Raw genomic sequence first — 22,052 nt, forward strand, 5'->3', positions numbered from 1 at the left:
TTTTTGGTGATTTTTCGATATACCGTGCATTCGGAAAGTATTCAGACCCCTTGACTTTTTCCAAATTATGTTACAGCCTTATTCTAAAATGGAAAACATAAAAAATATATATTTTTCGTCAATCTACACACAATACCCCATAATGACAAAGCAAAAACAGGCTTTTGGAAATTCTTGCAAATGTATTAAAAAAAAAAAAAACAGAAATACCTTAATCCTTGGGGCGGCAGCGTAGCCTAGTGGTTAGAGCGTTGGACTAGTAACCGAAAGGTTGCAAGTTCGAATCCCCGAGCTGACAAGGTACAAATCTGTCGTTCTGCCCCTGAACAAGCCAGTTAACCCACTGTTCCTAGGCCGTCATTGAAAATAAGAATTTGTTCTTAACTGACTTGCCTAGTTAAATAAAGGTAAAATAAAGAATTCAGACCGCTTGCTATTTGAGCTCAGGTGCGTCCTGTTTACATTGATCGTCCTTGATGTTTCTACAACTTGATTGGAGTCAACCTGTGGTAAATTCAATTGATTGGACATGATTTGGAAAGGAACACACCTGTCTATATAAGGTCCCACAGTTGACAGTGCATGTTAGAGCAAAAACCTAGTCATGAGATCGAAGGAATTGTCCGTAGAGTTCCGAGACAGGATTGTCGGGAAGGGTACTAAAAAATGTCTGCTGCATTGAATGTCCCGAAGACTGGGGCGAAAGTTCACTTTCCAACAGGACAATGACCCTAAGCACACAGCCAAGACAACGTACAGTGAGGGGAAAAAACAAGGGGCAGACATGCTGATTTTGTACATTTGCCCACTGACAAAGAAATGATCAGTCTATAATTTTAATGGTAGGTTTATTTGAAAAAAATCCAGAAAAATGTATGTCAAAAATGTTATAAATTCATTTGCATTTTAATGAGGGAAATAAGTATTTGACCCCCTCGCAATCAGAAAGATTTCTGGCTCCCAGGTGTCTTTTATACAGGTAACTCTTAAAGGGAGTGCTCCTAACCGCAGCTTGTTACCTGTAAAAAAGACACCTGTCCACAGAAGCAATCAATCAGATTCCAAACTCTCCACCATGGCCAAGACCAAAGGATGTCAGGGACAAGATTGTAAACCTACACAAGGCTGGAATGGGCTACAAGACCATCGCCAAGCAGCTTGGTGAGAAGGTGACAACATTTGGTGCGATTATTCGCAAATGGAAGACACAAAAGAACTGTCAATCTCCCTTGGCCTGGGGCTCCATGCAAGATCTCACCTCGTGGGGTTGCAATGATCATGAGAACGGTGAGGAATCAGCCCAGAACTACACGGGAGGATCTTGTCAATGATCTCAAGGCAGCTGTGACCATAGTCACCAAGAAAACAATTGGTAACACACTACGCCGTGAAGGACTGAAATCCTGCAGCGCCCGCAAGGTCCCCCTGCTCAAGAAAGCACATATACATGCCCGTCTGAAGTTTGCCAATGAACATCTGAATGATTCAGAGGACAACTGGGTGAAAGTGTTGTGGTCAGATGAGACCAAAATGGAGCTCTTTGGCATCAACTCAACTCGCCGTGTTTGGAGGAGGAGGAATGCTGCCTATGACCCCAAGAACACCATCCCCACCGTCAAACATGGAGGTGGAAACATTATGCTTTGGGGGTGTTTTTCTGCTAAGGGGACAGGACAACTTCACCGCATCAAAGGGACGATGGACGGGGGCCATGTACCGTCAAATCTTGGGTGAGAACCTCCTTCCCTCAGCCAGGGCATTGAAAATGGGTCGTGGATGGGTATTCCAGCATGACAATGACCCAAAACACATGGCCAAGGCAACAAAGGAGTGGCTCAAGAAGAAGCACATTAAGGTCCTGGAGTGACCTAGCCAGTCTCCAGACCTTAATCCCATAGAAAATCTGTGGAGGGAGCTGAAGGTTCGAGTTGCCAAACGTCAGCCTCGAAACCTTAATGACTTGGAGAAGATCTGCAAAGAGGAGTGGGACAAAATCCCTCCTGAGATGTGTGCAAACCTGGTGGCCAACTACAAGAAACGTCTGACCTCTGTTATTGCCAACAAGGGTTTTGCCACCAAGTACTAAGTCATGTTTTGCAGAGGGGTTATTAAAATGCAAATTAATTTATAACATTTTTGACATGTTTTTCTGGATTTATTTGTTATTCTGTCTCTCACTGTTCAAATAAACCTACCATTAAAATTATAGACTGATAATTTCTTTGTCAGTGGGCAAACGTACAAAATCAGCAGGGGTTCAAATACTTTCTTCCCTCACTGTAGGAGTGGCTTCGGGACAAGTTTCTGAATGTCCTTCAGTGGCCCAGCCAGTTCCCGGACTTGAGCCCGATCGAACATCTCTGGAGAGACTTAAAATTATCTATGCAGTGACGCTCCCCATCCAACCTGACAGAGCCTCGTGGTCATGCAACAACAAATGCGCTCCTTAAGTGACAGGGCAGGGCTAGGTCTGTGTGGAAAGCGGCATGTGGAGAGGGATGACGCAAGAAGCGGTGTAAACTATAAAATGGATGTTTCACACAGCATATCACATTTAACAAACTAAACATTCAAATACCGTTATAGAAGGTAAAGTCAAAACTCAAACCGATCCGTGCATCAATACCGTAAAATACCGTATACCGCCCAGCCCTAGGAGAGACATCTGGCTATCTCATCCAATGGGTTTTGAGAAGGAGAGGATACGAGGAGTGTGCAACTGAGATTCTCCCACTGTTCATCCAATGTCACGCGTGACAGCTGTGAGCAGCCAGCCGCATCCCCTAACCAGCCATTAGCTTACTCAGCTGCTTCTCTCTATCCGTTCTTTCGGCGCATCTCTATCAGTTTTCAAATGTTATTTACTGTGATGGAGAGCTGGGGCTTGCAAACAGTGATGGTATTTATGTTGCATTTGTTTAATCGTTGGAGCAGCTCGCTGCATGAGTGAAGTGCATACGTACAGTCAGATCCATAAGTATTTGGACAGTGACACAATTTCCACCATTTTGGCTCTGTACACCCCCAAAATGGATTTGAAAGAAAACAATCAAGATGTGCTTTAAGTGTAGACTTTCATCTTTAATTTAAGGGTTTTGTAAAACGTTTTTTTTTTAACTGTCGGAATTACAACCATTTGTTTACGTAGCCCACCAATTATAGGGGCTCAAAAGTAATTGGACAATTAACATGATCAAACATTTAAATTGTGTGTATTAATACTTGGTTGTAAATCCTTTGCAGTCAATGACTGCCTGAGGTCTGGAACCCATAGACATCACCAGATGCTGGGTTTCTTCCCTGGTGATGCTTTGCCAGGCCTTTACTGCAGCTGTCTTCGGTTCCTGCTTGTTCTTGAGGTGTTTTACCTTAAGCAAGTGAAATGCATGCTCAATTGGATTCAGGTCAGGTGATTGACTTAGCCATTGCAGAACATTCCACTTCTTTGCCTTAAAAAGGTATTGGGTTGCTTTCGCAGTATGCTTCAGGTCATTGTCCATCTGCACTGTGAAGCGCCGTCCAATGAGTGTTGAAGCATTTGGCTGAATCTGAACAGTTAATATAACCCTAAACACTTCAGAATTCATCCTGTGCTTTTGTCAGCAGTCACTTCATCAATAAATACAAGGGAACCAGTTCCATTGGCAACCATACATGCCTATGCCATGTTTCATAGATCAGATGTATTTTTTTAAATATTTTTTTTATTTTTATCTTGGCAAACTCTAATCTGGTCTTCGTGTTTTTGAGGCGTAGCAATGGTTTACATCTTGTGGTAAACCCTCTGTATTTACTCTGGTGAAGTCTTGGTTGTTGACTTTGACACAGATACGCCTATCTCTCTAGAGGGTGTTCTTGATCTGGCCACCTGTTGTGAAGGTGTTTTTCTTCACCAGGGAAAGAATTCTTCTGTCATCCACCAGTTGTTTTCCGTGGCCTTCCTGGCCTTTTGGTGTTCCTGAGCTCACCAGTGTGTTCTTTCTTTTAAGAATGTACCAAATAGTTTTGGCCACACCTAATGATTTTGCGATCTTTAAAAAAAAAAAAAAAAACATTTTTGCCTAATGATGGCTTGCTTCACTGGCAGTGCATGCTCTTTGGACTTCATATCTCAATATTAATACATCTAGACGCCTCGCCAATATCCAATGATAGGGCGTGGCGCGAATTACAAACTCCTCAAAAATCCCAATTTTTTTTCAAACATATGACTATTTTACACCATTTTAAAGACAAGGAGAGTTCCTTTATCTAACCACACTGTCCGATTTCAAAAAGGCTTTACAACGAAAGCAAAACATTAGATTATGTCAGGAGAGTACCCAGCCAGAAATAATCAGACACCCATTTTTCAAGCTAGCATATAATGTCACAAAAAACAAAACCACAGCTAAATGCAGCACTAACCTTTGATCTTCATCAGATGACACTCCTAGGACATTATGTTATACAATACATGCATGTTTTGTTCAATCAAGTTCATATTTATATCAAAAACCAGCTTTTTACATTAGCATGTGACGTTCAGAACTAGCATTCCCACCGAACACTTCCGGTGAATTTACTAAATTACTCACGATAAACGTTCACAAAAAACACAATTATTTTAAGAATTATAGATACAGAACTCCTTTATGCAATCGCGGTGTCCCATTTTAAAATAGCTTTTCGGTGAAAGCACATTTTGCAATATTCTGAGTAGATAGCTCGCCATCACGGGCTAGCTAATTTGACACCCACCAAGTTTGGCACTCACCAAACTCATATTTACTATAAGAAAAATTGGATTACCTTTGCTGTTCTTCGTCAGAATGCACACCCAGGACTTCTACTTCAACAACAAATGTTGTTTTGGTTCCAAATAATCCATAGTTATATCCAAATAGCGGCGTTTTGTTCGTGCATTCAAGACACTATCCGAAGGGTGACGCGCGGATGCGTATCGTGACAAAAAATTTCAAAATATTCCATTACCGTACTTCGAAGCATGTCAAACGCTGTTTAAAATCAATTTTTATGCAATTTTTCTCGTAAAATAGCGATAATATTCCGACCGGGAGTCGTTGTTTTCGTTCAGACTGAAAAAGTAAAATGGACTCTTCACGTGCACGCGCACACCCGTCTCATTGTTCTCAGATCGACCACTTACCAAATGCGCTACTGTTTTTCAGCCAGAGACTGCAAAGTCATCATTCAACGTTCTGGCGCCTTCTGAGAGCCTATGGGAGCCTTTAGAAAATGTCACGTTACAGCAGAGATCCTTTGTTTTGGATAGAGATGACAAAGAAGGCCAAGAAATGGTCAGACAGGGTACTTCCTGTACAGAATCTTCTCAGGTTTTGGCCTGCCAAATGAGTTCTGTTATACTCACAGACACCATTCAAACAGTTTTAGAAACTTTGGAGTGTTTTCTATCCAAAGCTACTAATTATATGCATATTCTAGTTTCTGGGCAGGAGTAATAACCAGATTAAATCGGGTACGTTTTTTTTATCCGGCCGTGAAAATACTGCCCCCTATCCATAACAAGTTAACAGCAACAGATTCTAAATGCAAATGCCACACTTTAAATCAACTCTAGACCTGTTATCTGCTTACTTGTAAATTAACTAATGAGGGAATAGCACACACCTGGCCATGGAACAGCTGAGCAGCCAATTGTCCAATTACTTTTGGTCCCTTAAAAAGGGGATGACCACATATAAAAAGGTCTGTAATTCCTACACCATTCACCCGATTTGGATGTAAATACCGTCAAAGTAAAGCTGTAAATCTACACTTTCAGCTCATATTCATAGTTTAATTTGAACTCAAATATGCTGTGGTAGACAGCTAAAATAATAACTTGGTCAATGTCCAAGTATTTATGGACCTGGATTTTGCCTGTAAGAACAAGCAGGCCAGTCTAACTTTGCTGTCACGCAGCCTCTAAGTGCCACTGCATAGAGGAAAAACTGAGTACAGTGACCGTCATGCTTGTGTCTTTACAACAGTTAATACCACAAGTTTCTAGCCTAAACCCTTTTTTACCGCGAATGTGTGCACATGTTACATCATTTTATAAACCATGTCGCGGGCCCTTTTTAAACTACTTGTGGGCCGCAAGTCTTTGGTTTGATAACAAATTACCTTGTTTAGTAATGTTACCTGGCTAGTTAGATATCAACATGGTACCTTGGCTATGCACATGTTTGGATGGTACAGGAAAAAATGGAAAAGAGAGCCTACTCAAAGAGATGCTTCAAAGTTAAGATGCATATGCCTAATAAATCTTTTTTCTGGTGTTCCTTAAATTATTTTTGGTGCCTACCTGTTGGGAGGTGTGTGTGTGTGTGTGTGTGTGGTGTGATTGTGAGCGAGTGTAGGCTATGTGTGTAAAGTTGTAAGCTAAAAATGGTTTCATATAGGCCTAACCTGAGTGTAACCCTTACTGCCACAATGAAAATGCACATCATTATACATTTTATATTCCTTACTACATTCCTCCTGCCCAATCACAGGTAGGCCTTTGGATATGTGTAAATCAGCTATTTTCTACAGTCATGATTCTACTCGCTATCGTGATACTTGGCCTGGTATATCGCTAGTAAATGTTGGTGTTGCGACAATCTCATTCTGAAAAAGGCCCATTTTTCTTGCAGTTCAGATTTATTTATTTATTTTTCAGCTTTTTGGCCCATCACCAATTTGCATCTCTGCCTCTTACAGATGCAGTCAGACATTTTCCTGCCGAAACAAAGGAAAAACAGAAGCCGGCCACTTCGAAAGCCCCTCGTGGTCCAGGTAAGTCTTTCATCTTAGTCCATTGTTTGGTGCAGCTATTGAATTGACAGTTATTCTTAGGACATCTTGAAATCTGAACAGAATGTTTTAATGTGAAATTGTTGTTTTTGTTACTCCTCAGAGAACACTGCTCCCCCGCACCACTGGAGACACTCCTCAACACGTCTGCTCCTTCTCCATCCTCTCTAACTCATCTGCCACAGGTATGCCACCTGTCAACATAACCCATACACCTAGTTAAAAAATTATAAATTCATTAGAAAACATGCTTTTACTTATCTAATCACAGGAGGGAAGTAGGAATGTTTGAAGTATCGGAAAAACATATTTTTCTAGTAATTATGCTTCAGGAATAAAAACCGCTGGGGAGCAGTAATATTCTGTGTTCGGGTCCAAAAATGTTTTATCCAACTATCTGAACAGGGCTAGAAATACTCAACCACACTCACCTCCGTAGTTTGGACTTGACTAACTTTTTCTTCTTACTGTCCCCCCCCTCAGGAACAGGCTCCTTCCGGCCAATCCAGCCCCGTCTCTCTCCCTCCACCCGTCCCCTCCTCCCCAGAACTCCGCCCATTACCTCTGGCTATGGGATGTCCAGTCAGCTCTCCAGTACGTACCGCTTCTGTCAACCTGTTCAGGGCCTGAAACTAACTTTTTGGTCCATCAGCCACTGTGGCAGGTAGATTTACAAAATCTACCAGCTACTCAGATTTCTTTCCAAAATTACACAAATTATCAAATTAAACCGATGAGCATGCTTTGATGTTTCTAAAATAAATGTATTACTATTAAGAACTAATGTGGTATATTGCTTAATTTCGTTTCATTGTTTGTTACCGGGGTCTTTTAACCAAAATATCAGAGATGAGACCAAAAATGTCACCTTCCCCGTTTTAAGAGGTGAGAGTTACCGTGTCAACGCGACTCATGTTTGTGCCTGTGAGATTAAGAGATTCAGACTAGTAGTCTTGTAATTCATCCCACCTGCTTTTCATACTGCACCCCCTGGCTTTCTGTCCAACTCCCACATGCTACCAGAAGAACTGGTCCCAAACCCAACCGCAGTCCTGCAATGTTATTTTAGGCGTATGTGACGCGCTTATTTGCCAGTAATGGTCCCAGTAATTTTGCGCCCTATAGGCAATATCAAAATGTGTAAAAACAACCTAAAGAAATAGGTTAAATGACCTGAGATGTGGCCCATTTTTATAGTAGGGTATCAGTATTAAATAGCCAAGAAACACGAGGACAAGGTCTCACTTGAGTTGACTTTAGACCAACTTTTATGCCTGTGCGCAGCAGTGCTGCTGCGCTATACAGGATTCGTAGTTCTTTGACTTTGTGCGATTCATTTACCAGCTAAGAAACAAAACGGCAGAAATACTTTGAAACCAGCTACTGCAGCATTTACATGCATACATGCATACATACACCTTAGCCAAATACAATTAAACTCAGTTTTTCACAATTCCTGACATTTAATCCTAGTAACAATTCCCTGTCTTAGGTCAGTTAGGATCACCACTTTATTTTAAGAATGTGAATTGTCAGCATAATAGTAGAGAATTATTTCTTTCAGCTTTTATTTCTTTCATCACATTCCCAGTGGGTCAGAAGTTTACATACACTCAATTAGTATTTGGTAGCATTGCCTTTCAATTGTTTAATTTGGGTCAAATGTTTAAGGTGGCCTTCCACAAGCTTATCACAATAAGTTGGGTGAATTTTGGCACATTCCTCCTTGACAGTGCTGGTGTAACTGAGTCAGGTTTGTAGGCCTCCTTGCTTGCACACGCTTTTTCAGTTCTGCTCACAGATTTTCTATGGGATTGAGGTCAGGGCTTTGTGATGGCCACTCCAATGCCTTGACTTTGTCCTTAAGCCATTTTGCCACAACTTTGGAAGTATGCTTGGGGTCATTGTCCATTTGGAAGACCCATTTGCAACCAAGCTTTAACTTCCTGACTGATGTCTTGAGATGTTTCTTCAATATATCCACATCATTTTCCATCCTCATGATGTCATCTATTTTGTGAAGTGCACCAGCCCCTCCTGCAGCACAGCACCCCCACAACATGATGCTGCCACCCCCGTGCTTCACGGTTGGGATGATGTTCTTCGGCTTGCAAGCCTCCCCCTTTTTCCTCCAAACATAACAATGGTCATTATGGCCAAACAGTTCTATTTTTGTTTGATCAGACCAGAGGACATTTCTCCAAAAAGTATGGTCTTTGTCCCCATATGCAGTTGCAAACTGTAGTCTGGCTTTTTTGTGGTGGTTTTAGAGCAGTGGCTTCTTCCTTGCTGAGAGGCCTTTCAGGTTATGTCAATATAGGACTCGTTTTACTGTGGATATAGATACTTTTGTACTTGTTTCCTCCAGCATCTTCACAAGATCCTTTGCTGCTCTTCTGGGATTGATTTGCACTTTTTGCACCAAAGTACGTTTATCTCTAGGAGACAGAACGCGTCTCCTTCCTGAGCGGTATGACGGCTGTGTGGTCCCATGGTGTTTATACTTCAATACAGATGAATTTACAGATGTATGTACAGATGAACGTGTGGTACCTTCAGGCATTTGGACATTGCTTCCAAGGATGAACCAGACTTGTGGAGGGCAATTATTTTTTAAGGTCTTGGCTGATTATCTTTTGGTTTTCCCGTGATGTCAAGCAAAGGGGCATGAAGGTAGGCCTTGAAATACACCCAGAGGTACACCTCCAATTGACTCAAATTATGTCAATTAGCCAATCAGAAGTTTCTAAAGCCATGACATTTTCTGGAATTTCCCAAGCTGTTTAAAGGCAGTCAACTTAGTGTATGTAAACTTCTGACCCACTGGAATTGTGATACAGTGAATTATAAGTGAAATAAGCTGTCTGTAAACAATTGTTGGAAAAATTACTTGTGTCATGCACAAAGTAGATGTCCTAACCGACTTGCCAAAACTATAGTTTGTTAACCTCTCTAGGGGGTGTGGGACGCTACTGTCCCACCTGGCCAACATCCAGTGAAATTGCAGAGCGCCAAATTCAAAAACAGAAATACTCATTATAAAAATTAATTTAACATACAAGTGTTATACATCGGTTTAAAGATTAACTTCTTGTTAATCCAACCACGGTGTCAGATTTCAAAAAGACTTTACGGCGAAAGCAAACCATGTGATTATCTGAGAACAGCTCCCAGCAAACAAATCATTACAAACAGTAACCAGCCAAGTAGACGTGTAACAAATGTCAGAAATAGCGATAAAACTAATCACTTACCTTTGATCTTCATATGGTTACTCACAAAACTCCCAGTTACCCAATAAATGTTTGTTTTGTTAGATCAAGTCCCTCTTTATATCCAAAAACCTCCGTTTTGTTCAGTAATCCACTGTCTCAAACAACATCAGGTGAAATTGCAGTGTAAAACACAACAAAACAGAAATTCTCTTAATAAACATGCATAAAAGATACACATGTTATACCTCAGCTTAAAGATAAACTTCTTGTTAATCCAGCCGCTGTGTCAGATTTCAAAAATGTTTTACGGCGAAAGCAAACCATGCGATTATCTGAGAACAGTGCCCAGCAGACAAATCATTACAAACAGTTAGCAGCCAAGAAGAGGAGTAACAAAAGTCAGAAATGGCGATAAAATGTATCACTTACCTTTGATCTTCATATGGTTGCACTCAGACTCCATGTTACACAATAAATGTTCATTTTGTTCAATAATGTCCCTCTTTATGTCCAAAAACCTCCGTTTTGTTGGTGCGTTTTGTTCAGTCATCCATTGGAACCATGCGCGGTCACAACAGACAGACGAAAAATCTAAAAAGTACCATAAAAGTTCGTAGAAACATGTCAAACGATGTTTCTAATCAATCCTCAGGTTGTTTTTATCATAAATAATCGATCATATTTCAACCGGACAATAGCTTCGTCAATAGAAAAGGAGAAACAAGAAAGGCGCGCTCCTGGTCACACGCTGGACTCATGTCTGGATATTTCCACTGTCCTCTCATTGAAAGTGGTGTCTCTACCTCATTTTTCAGAGTAGAAGCCTGAAACAATGCCTAAAGACTGACCACATGTAGTGGAAGCCATAGGGATCGTGAACTAGGTCATAAGTCTTTGTATGGTGGATAGACTTTCAATGGAAAAACAGGCATTTCAAAATAATAGCACTTCCTGGATGGATTTTCCTCACGTTTTCGCCTGCCATATCAGTTCTGTTATACTCAGACATTATTTTAACAGTTTGGTCAACTTTAGGGTTTTCTATCCAAATCTACCAATTATATGCGTATCCTAGCTTCCAGTTTACTTTGGGCACGCTTTTAATCCAAAATTCCGAATGCTGCCCCCTACCCTAGTTAGGTTAACAAGACATTTGTGGAGTGGTTGGAAAACGAGTTTTAATGACTCTAACCTAAGTGTATGTAAACTTCCGACTTCAACTGTACATGCATACATACGCAAAAATGTCTGTGGATACCCCTGCTATTTAATGGATTTGGATATTTCAGCCACACCCATTGCTGACAGGTGTATGCAATCGAAAATCTCCATAGACAAACATTGGCAGTAGAATGGCTTTACTGCGGAATTCAATGACTTTCAACGTGGCACCGTCATAGGATGCTACCTTTTCCAACTAGACAGTTCATCAATTTTCTGCCCTGCTAGAGCTGCCCTGGTCAACTAAGTGCTGTTATTGTGAAGTGGGAATGTCAAATGGCAAAAATGGCTCAGCCGCGAAGTGGTAGGCCACACAAGTATACAGAACGGGACTGCCAAGTGCTGAAGCGCGTAGTGCGTAAAAATCGTTTATCCTCGGTTGAAACACTCACTCCGAGTTCCAAACTGCCTCTGGAAGCAACATCCGCACAAGAACTGTTTGTTTGGAGCTTCATGAAATGGGTTTCCAAGGCCAATCAGCCAAACACAAGCCTAAAATTACCATGTGCAATGCCATGCGTCGGCTGGAGTGGTGTAAAGCTTGTTGCTATTGAACTCTGGCGCAGTGGAAATTCGTTCTCTGCAGTGGTGAATCAGTGATGATGCCAGGAGAACACTACCTGCCCAAATGCATAGTGCCAACTGTAGTTTGGTGGAGGAGGAATAAGGGTCTGGGGCTGTTTTTCATGGTTCTGGCAAGGCACCTTAGTTCCAGTGAAGGGAAATATTAACGCTACAGCATACAATGACATTCTAGACGATTCTGTGCTTCCAACTTTGTGGCTACAATTTGGGGAAGGCCGTTTCCTGTTTCACCATGACAATGCTCCCGTGCAAAAAGCAAGGTCATTACAGAAATGGTTTGTCGAGATCGGCGTAAAAGAACTTGACTGGCCTGCACAGAGCCCTGACCTCAACCCCATCGAACACCTTTGGGATGAATTGGAACGCCGACTCCGAGCCAGGCCTTACCGCCCAACATCAGTTCCCAACCTTGTGATGAAGTCCTGCATGGAGCCTTCACCGTGCACTGTCACTTTAAGAGCACATCAGCAGTAAGGAAGGAGGAAATAAAGACAGCTCTTCCGGCTCTCTGGGAAGTAGCTCTTGGTTGGCGTTGCAGTTTGATTGTGTGTGCAATGCTGCAGAAGTCTTGTTTATTTTCAGCGTGTTTAGTTTGTAAAGTCTTTAACTCAATCATCGTTGTGACCGCTCTAGGTCGTGGTTGTTATCGTTTGGGACCGCACCGGTTATGGATCGCATGGATTAGTAGCAACGTTGCTAAGCTTTGACATACGAATCATCAGACGGACAGACAGTACAACTGCAAGCCTGAAGTCAACAGCTAAGATCTTTTGCTCTCTCTTTCCCCACTATCGTTCCAGTGCTTTACACTGCAGCAGACGTTCTATTTTTCTCCATGCGCTTCCCGTTGGTGTTCGTTGTCACTGGACTATTATTGCCATGCCAGAAGTATTTGGGTTGACATTTTTAGTTAAAAGGGAGGTTGCTTGCAAGTCTGTGTGTTGTTATTTGAACTGTATTTAAGTGGTGTGGTACTAATAACATGTGGCTGAGAAGATTTTGGACATTTTAAGGCCTTTGTTTTGTCTGGGAACACACCCACATTCATACCCTCTGCACTGGGAGGTAATACAGATTATTGCAAGTCCTCAAATGTTGATGACTGGGTTCTTTCTTGTGAATTGTTTCTATGAAGTTGCCGTTCAATTGCTCTGCCATTATTATTATTATTATTGTATGAGGTAGTATTGGTGGGGTTACCCCTGTGCTGTGACATGGGTTTTCTATGGTGTGTCTTAGCCAGTGAAGAGTAAAGATATCTGGAAAACAGGCTACACACTAGGCAGTCTCTTCTGCCGATTGTGTGTGGGTCTGGTAGTGGTACTCTCTCTGTCCTTTTTTCTTTTGGCAGGATTAATACCTGCCTGGCGCCCAAACAAAATCATTATCTTTACCCGTCTCTAACAATACCGCTACAACCTCACAAATGCTCTTGTGGAAGAAAGTCCCCTCAGCAATGTTCCAACATCTAGTGGAAAGCTTTCCCAGAAGAGTGGAGGTTGTTATAGTCACAAAGGGGGGACCAACTCCATATTAATGCCCATGAATTGGGAATGATATGTTTGACTAACAGGTGTTCACATACCTTGGTCATGTAGAGTATATTGCAATAAATGTGATCATACTTGGTTATTTCATTAACAAATGTGAGAAATTCTCGCACTGTGGAACCCTGTCCACCCACCAACATGGCTGATGAAATAGACCTCTTACCCGCCAATGCCAAAATCTACTCTAATTTGGCAGGTGGTGGGTGTTCAGTTTAGGCCCTGGTCATGTTTTGTTTTTCTTCTCTTTCACCTTTTTAGACCATCTTCTATTTTAAGGCCCACCTAGGCCAATTAGCGCACTCGGACTCTTGACAATTTAACGTGGGATGATTCTGTGTTTTTCCATCCAGGTGCCATTGACCTGGCAGCTAAGTCAGCAGGCATCATTCCAGGCAGCCCCTGTCGAGAGCTGGAGGCCCCCAGACCAGACGGAAGGCCACTCTCGACCTCTCACCCTGGAGTGGTGTATGCTGGTCCTGGTCCTCCCCAGCCACTGCTCCTCCAGCAGGCCTCCTCTGAGGTGAGTGTAACGCTGAAAGAAGGGAAAGAGAAACGGTGATATGGAGAGAGATCTAAAAGACAATGGACCCTATCTCTACCTGGGTCATGTTCAAAAGGCCGGACACTGTTTTGAACGAGGGAGGTGCTACAGGAACTTGTCCAATAAGAGCACAGATTTTCATATTTTTATACATTAATTCTAACCCTGTATCATTCTTTCACTAACCCTCCAGCAGGTTTCGCTGCAGAACGGCCTCCCCCTTCCGTCTCCAGGAGTAGCAGGTGACTCGCTCCTCTCCCCGCCCAGCGTGGCCTCTTTGCTGGACATCTCTCTCCCGGGACCCCCAGAGGAAGCCATGGCTCCTGGAGGGCCACAAACACACATCAGTGACTCAATCATTGAGCTGGCCATCAACTCGGCACACTACGGTAAGTGAAGGGGGCATTGTTAGAGGTGCGTGTGCTTCTAAAAATAGGATTTTGTACTGCTTTTGTAGTGTAGCCTGAATCTGTTTACATCTCTCTCCCGTGCTGTCTCTTTCTTTCGCTCTCTCTCTCAGGTGATGAGGCATCCCTCTCACCTGCCAAGCTGAATGGTAGTGAGTGCTCTAAGCTCCTACCCTGTACCTCAGTCAGCCCCTCCAGAGGCTGGATCCCTTCCCCCAGCCACGACCCTCAGTGGTACCCCAACGACTCCACTGACTCTTCATTTGGCTGCCTGCTATGTAAGACACACACACACACACTTTTATATGTATGCACAGTTGAAGTCGAAGTTTACATACACTTATGTTGGTGTCATTAAAACTCGTTTTTCCACCACTCCACAAATTTCTTGTTAACAAACTATAGTTTTGGCAAGTCGGTTAGGACATCTGCTTTGTGCATGACACAAGTAATTTTTCCAACAATTGTTTACAGACAGATTATTTCACTGTATCACAATTCCAGTGGGTCAGAAGTTTACATACACTAAGTTGACTGTGCCTTTAAACAGCTTGGAACATTCCAGAAAATGATGTCATTGCTTTAGATGCTTCTGATAGGCTAATGTACATCATTTGAGTCAATTGGTGTACCTGTGGATGTATTTCAAGGCCTACCTTCATGCCTCTTTGCTTGACATCATGGGAAAATCAAAAGAAATCAGCCAAGACATCAGAAAAACAATTGTAGACCTCCACAAGTCTGGTTCATCCTTGGGAGCAATTTCCAAACGCCTGAAGGTACCATGTTCATCTGTACAAACAGTACGCAAGTATAAACACCATGGGACCACGCAGCCGTCATTCCGCTCAGGAAGGAGACACGTTCTGTCTCCTAGAGATGAATGTACTTTGGTGTGAAAAGTGCAGACCAACAGCAAAGGACCTTGTGAAGATGCCGGAGGAAACGCTGTTGCGCCACCTTCACCACACTGTCTGTGTGGGTGGACCATTTCAGTTTGTCCGTGATGTGTACGCCGAGGAACTTAACTTTCCACCTTCTCCACTACTGTCCCGTCGATGTGGATAGGGGGGTGCTCCCTCTGCTGTTTCTTGAAGTCCACAATCATCTCCTTTGTTTTGTTGACATTGAGTGTGTGGTTGTTTTCCTGACACCACACTCCGAGGGCCCTCACCTCCTCCCTGTAGGCTGTCTTCGTTGTTGGTAATCAAGCCTACCACTGTAGTGTCGTCTGCAAACTTGATGATTGAGTTGGAGGCGTGCATGGCCGTGCAGTCATGGGTGAACAGGGAGTACAGGAGAGAGCTGAGAACGCACCCTTGTGGGGCCCCAGTGTTGAGGATCAGCGGGGGGAGATGTTGCTTCCTACCCTCACCACCTGGGGGTGGCCCGTCAAAGTCCAGGACCCAGTTGCAGAGGGCGGGGTTGAGACCCAGGGTCTCGAGCATAATGACAAGTTTGGAGGGTACTAAATGCTGAGCTGTAGTCGATGAACAGCATTCTTACATAGGTATTCCTCTTGTCTAGATGGGGTAGGGCAGTGCGATTGCGTCGTCTGGACCTATTGGGGCGGTAAGTAAATTGGAGTGGGTCTAGGGTGTCAGGTAGGGTGGAGGTGATATGGTCCTTGACTAGTCTCTCAAAGCACTTCATGATGACGGAAGTGTGTACTACGGGGCGATAGATGTTTAGCTCAGTTACCTTAGCTTTCTTGGGAACAGGAACAATGGTGGCCCTCTTGAAGCATGTGGGAACAGCAGACTGGGATAGGGGTTGATTGAATATGTCTGTAAATACACCAGCCAGCTGGTCTGCGCATGCTCTGAGGACACGGCTAGGGATGCCGTCTGGGCTGGCAGCCCTGCGAGGGTTAACACGTTTAATTGTTTTACTCAAGTTGGCTGCGGTGAAGGAGAATCCGCAGGTTTTGGTAGTGGGCCGTGTCGGTGGCGCTGTATTGTCCTCAAAGTGAGCGAAGAAATGTAGTTTGTCTGGGAGCAAGGCATCGCGGTCCGCGACGGGGGCTGGTTTTCTTTTTGTAGTCCGTGATTGACTGTAGACCCTGCCACATTCCTCTTGTCTGAGCCGTTGAATTGCGACTACATTGTCTCTCTACTGACGCTTAGCTTGTTTGATTGCCTTGCGGATGGAATAGCTACACTGTTTGTATTCGGTCATGTTTCCGGTCGCCTTGCCCTGATTTAAAAGCAATGGATCGCGCTTTCAGTTTTGTGCGAATGCTGCCATCAATCCACGGTTTCTGGTTGGGGAAGGTTTTAATAGTCGTTGTTGGTACAACATCACCGATGCACTTGCTAGTAAACTCGCTCACCGACTCAGCGTATACATCAATGTTGTTCGACGCTATCCGGAACATATCCCAGTCCACATGATCGAAGCAATCTTGAAGTGTGGAATCAGATTGGTCGGACCAGCGTTGAACAGACCTGAGCATGGGCGTTTCCTGTTTTAGTTTCTGTCTATAGGCTGGGAGCAACAAAATGGAGTCGTGGTCAGATTTGCCGAAAGGAGGGCTTTGTATGCGTCGCAGAAGTTAGAGTAACAATGATCCAGAATTTTCCCAGCCCGGGTCACGTATTCGGTATGCTGATAAAATTTACGGAGCCTTGTTTTCAGATTATCCTTGTTAAAATCCCCAGCTACAATAAATGCAGCCTCAGGATATGTGGTTTCCAGTTTACATAGTCCAATGACGTTCTTTCAGGGCCGTCGAGGTGTCTGCTAATATAATCGAAGAGAATTCTCTTGGTAGATAATGCAGTCAGCATTTGATTGTAAGGAAATACTAATTGAGTGTATGTAAACTTCTGACCTACTGGGAATGTGATGAAAGAAATAAAAGCTGAAATAAATCATTCCCTCTACTATTATTCTGACATTTCACATTCTTAAAATAAAGTGGTGATCCTAACTGACCTAAGACAGGGAATTTTTACTAGGATTAAATGTCAGGAATTGTGAAAAACTGAGTTTAAATGTATTTGGCTAAGGTGTATGTATGAACTTCTGACTTCAACTGTATGTATGCACACACACGTACAGTATATACGCACACGCAGCCACTATCACCAGTCTCTGGCAATGATGATTTTCTCATGAACTGAACCTAATGAAGCCAATTGAAGCAGGATTACTCTGAGCCCAGAAGCATTAGCTCAACTGACATTGTTTTGAATTGTGTTCTTTCAATTTCAAACAATTTTAACTCACTCCCTTCTCCCCCCCCCCAACAGCGAGCCTGGTGTCCCCTGATAAGGGCAGACGAAGCTCCCTGACCTCCTCCGGCCCCTCCAGTGGAACAGCCCTCCTCGGACCCAGATTTCTGGACTGCAACTCCCATGATTCCTTTCAGTCCCGTGGCCTGCCAGACGTAGCGGAGGTAAGACCACCCCAGTAGGAAGCATATTACTACATCCCTTCCTTGCACTATTTTCACATTTTTAAACTTTTCTTTACAGTTTAAATCAAATGTATTTGTCACATGCGCCAAATACAACAGGTGTAGACCTTACCGTGAAATGCTTACTTACAAGCCCTTAACGAACACTGCAGTTTTAAGAAACATATTTACTAAATAAACTAAAGTAAAAAAAATAAGAGCAACAATAAAATAACAAGAACGAGGCTTTATACAGGGGGTACCGGTACCGAGTCAATGTGCAGGGATACAAGCGTCCCACCCCTGGTACACCCTATCAACAGCAGGTGAAATATCAAGGGTGCCAAATTTGATAACAATTAAATGTCATAATTCATATTTCTCAAACATACAACTATCTTACACCCTTTGAAAGATAAACATCTCCTTAATCTAACCACGTTGTCCGATTTCAAAAAGGCTTTACGGCGAAAGCATAAAGTTAGATTATGTTAGGACAGTACATTGAAAATAGCTGTGTGTAATGTTTTGTCAATGCAAAGACAGGCGTCACCAAAAGCAGAAAACCAGCTAAAATTATGCACTAACCTTTGACAATCTTCATCAGATGACACTCCTAGGACATTGTTAGAACAAAAAATGCATGTATTGTCTATCAAGTTCATATTTATATCCAAAAACAGCGTTTTACTATGGCGTTGATGTTGAGGAAATATTTTCCCTCCAATACCGCCAGTCAATCAGCACAACAAATAAAATAATTACTATTCGAAAACATTGGTAAAATATTATATTGTCATTCAAAGAATTATAGATTAACATCTCGTGAACGCAACCGCATTGCCAGATTTAAAAATAACCTTACTGGGAAATCACACTTTGCAATAATCTGAGTACTGCGCCCAGAAAAATAGGCTTTGCGATACAGACTAGGCGCCATCTTGGAGTCATCTAAAATCAAAAATACTATGTAAATAATCCCTTACCTTTGATTATCTTCATCAGAAGGCACTTCCAGGAATCCCAGGTCCATAACAAATGTAGTTTTGTTCGAAAAAGCTCATCATTTATGTCCAAAAAGCTCCGTGTTGTTAGCGCGTCCTGTAGGCTACAAGTCCGACGCCCGCCGGACTTGTCTTCATCAAAGAAGGAAAAAAAATATTTACGTTCGTTCAAACATCTCAAACGTTGTATAGCATAAATCATTAGGGCCTTTTTCAATCAGAACTTCAATAATATTCAAGGCGGACGATTGCATTCTCTTTTAAAACGTATTGGAACGAGAGTACCCAAACATGTACTCGCGCGCCAGAGTAGTATCGGCCATCCGCTTATGACCAACGTTCCAAGTCTCTTGTTCGGTCAGTTTTCACAGTAGAAGACTCAAACCACTTTGTAAAGACTGGTGACATCTAGTGGATGGCGTAGGAAGTGCTCAATGATTAATAAGCCCCAGTGTGTTTCAATGGCATAGGCTTAAAAGTAATTCAACACATCAGGTATCCACTTCCTGTCAGAATTTGTCTCAGGGTTTTGACTGCCATATGAGTTCTGTTATACTTACAGACACCATTCAAACAGTTTTAGAAAATTCAGAGCGTTTTCTATCCAAATCTGTTAATAATATGTATAGCCTAGCTTCTGAGTTGGTGTAGGAGGCAGTTAAAAATGGGCACATATTTTTTTCAAAATTCTCAATACTGCCCCCTAGCCCCAACAGGTTAATTGAAATGCATTCCAGGTGACTACCTCATGAAGCTGGTTGAGAGAATGCCAAGAGTGTGCAAAGCTGTCATCACACAAAGGGTGGCCGTTTTGAAGAATCTCAAATATAAAATTTGTTTTGATTTGTTAACAATTTGGGTTATTACATGATTCCATATGTGTTATAGTTTTGATGTCTTCACTATTATTCTACAATGTAGAAAATAGTAAAAAATAAAGAAGAACCCTGGAATGAGTAGGTGTGGCCAAACCTTTGACTGGTACTGTACATGTAGGCAGGGGTAAAGTGACTAGGTAATAGATCATAAATATAGAGTAGTGACAACGTAAAAAAAAAAAAGTGGGGTCAATGCAAATTCTCCAGGAAACCACTTGAGTAGCTGTTCAGTAGTCTTATGGCTTGGGGGTAGAAGCTGTTAAGGAGCTTTTTGGACCCAGACTTGGTGCTCCGGTACTGCTTGCCATGCAGGAGCAGAGAGAACAGTCTATGTCTAGGGTAGCTGGAGTCTGGCAATTTTTAGGGCCGTCCTCTGACACCGCCTGGTATAGAGGTCCTAGATGGCAGGAAGCTTTGCCCCAGAGATGTATTGGGCCGTACGTACTACCCTTTGTAGCGCCTTGCGGTCAGAGGCCGAGCAGTTAACATACCAGACGGGATGCAACCAGTCAGGATGCTCTCAATGGTGCAGCTGAATAACTTTTTGTGGATCTCAGGACCCATTTCAAATCTTTGAAGTCTCCTGAGGGGGAATAGGCATTGTCGTGCTCTCTTCACAACTGTCTTGTTGTGTTTGGACTAGGGCTGGGTGATATGGCCAAAATATAGTATCATATATGGCATTTTTCAAATTTGATGGTATTTTATGTTTTTGATTGAACCTCTCTGGGCTAGGCGGGCCGAATTCGTCCCACCTACGCAACAGCCAGTCTAATCCAGTGGCGCGATTTTCAAATACCTTAAAAATCCTATTACTTCAATTTCTCAAACATATGACTATTTTACAGCTATTTAAAGACAACTCTCGTTAATCTAACCACACTGTCCGATTTCAAAAAGGCTTTACAACGAAAGCAAAACATTAGATTGTCAGCAGAGTACCAAGCCAGAAATAATCAGACACCCATTTTTCAAGCTAGCATATAATGTCACAAAAACCCAGAAGACAGCTAAATGCAGCACTAACCTTTGATGATCTTCATCAGATGACAACCCTAGGACATTATGTTATACAATACATGCATGTTTTGTTCAATCAAGTTCATATTTATATCAAAAACCAGCTTTTTACATTAGCATGTGACGTTCAGAACTAGCATACCCCCGATTTTAAAATAGCTTTTTTGGTGAAAGCACATTTTGCAATATTCTAAGTACATAGCCCAGCCATCACGGGCTAGCTATTTAGACACCCGGCAAGTTTAGCACTCACCAATATCAGATTTACTATTACAAAAGTTTGATTACCTTTTGTTGTCTTTGTCAGAATGCACTCCCAGGACTGCTACTTCAATAACAAATGTTGGTTTGGTCCAAAATAATCCATCGTTATATCCGAATAGCGGCGTTTTGTTCGTGCGTTCAAGACACTATCTGAAAGGGTAAATAAGGGTCGTGCGCATGGCGCAATTCGTGACAAAAAAAATCGAAATATTCCATTACCGTACTTCGAAGCATGTCAACCGCTGTCTAAAATCCATTTTTCTCGTAAAAAAGCGATAATATTCCGACCGGGAATATCCTTTTAGGTAAACAGAGGAAAGAAAACAAAGCTTTCGGTCGACGCGGGCACGAGCCTTAGTCTCACAGTACTGTAACCAGCCACTACCCAAACGCGCTACTTTTTTTCAGCCAGAGCCTGCAAAGCCACGATTCAGCGTTTTGCCGCCTTCTGAGAGCCTATGGCAGCCGTAGGAAGTGTCACGGGACAGCTAAGATCCTCACTCTTCAATAAACAGAGACAAGAAGAACGACACCTTGTCAGACAGGCCACTTCCTGCATGAAATCTTCTCAGGTTTTTGCCTGCCATATGAGTTCTGTTATACTCACAGACACCATTCAAACAGTTTTAGAAACTTTAGGGTGTTTTCTATCCAAAGCCAATAATTATATGCATATTCTAGTTACTGGGCAGGAGTAGTAACCAGATTAAATCGTGTATGTTTTTTATCCAGCCGTGTCAATACTGCCCCCTAGCCCTAACAGGTTAATAAGTATGGCCACACACACACACACACACTCATATTATATGAGTGTGTGTATGTAGCCCGCTAACTAGTGATTAGCATTAGTGGCTAACACAAACTAATATTGTAATTATAGAACACTTGTGGATTTATATTAACCTCTTAGGGCTAGGGGGCAGTATTTACACCGCCGGATAAAAAACGTACCCGATTTAATCTGGTTACTACTCCTACCCAGTAACTAGAATACGCATATACTTATTAGATATGGATAGAAAACACCCTAAAGTTTCTAAAACTGTTTGAATGGTGTCTGTGAGTATACCAGAACTCATATGGCAGGCAAAAACCTGAGAGATTCCTTTACAGGAAGTGGCCTGTCTGACCATTTATTGGCTTTCTTTGACATCTCTTTCCAAAAC

The 22,052-nt window shown here is 42.5% G+C and overlaps 1 protein-coding gene across 1 annotated transcript in view; it reads left to right on the top strand.

The window, feature by feature from the left end:
• cramp1 (cramped chromatin regulator homolog 1) overlaps nucleotides 1–22,052 on the top strand; it is a 60,405-nt gene that overhangs the window by 35,410 nt on the left and 2,943 nt on the right. Inside the window, exons 14-20 of the mRNA XM_045716043.1 lie at nucleotides 6,709–6,783; nucleotides 6,905–6,986; nucleotides 7,285–7,395; nucleotides 13,723–13,892; nucleotides 14,107–14,302; nucleotides 14,434–14,598; nucleotides 17,575–17,720. Of these exons, the coding sequence (XP_045571999.1) occupies nucleotides 6,709–6,783; nucleotides 6,905–6,986; nucleotides 7,285–7,395; nucleotides 13,723–13,892; nucleotides 14,107–14,302; nucleotides 14,434–14,598; nucleotides 17,575–17,720 (945 nt within the window). The remainder of the gene's footprint in view (nucleotides 1–6,708; nucleotides 6,784–6,904; nucleotides 6,987–7,284; nucleotides 7,396–13,722; nucleotides 13,893–14,106; nucleotides 14,303–14,433; nucleotides 14,599–17,574; nucleotides 17,721–22,052) is intronic.

Source organism: Salmo salar, chromosome ssa03, assembly GCF_905237065.1.
Source record: "Salmo salar chromosome ssa03, Ssal_v3.1, whole genome shotgun sequence".
Classification (NCBI taxonomy): Eukaryota; Metazoa; Chordata; class Actinopteri; order Salmoniformes; family Salmonidae; genus Salmo; species Salmo salar.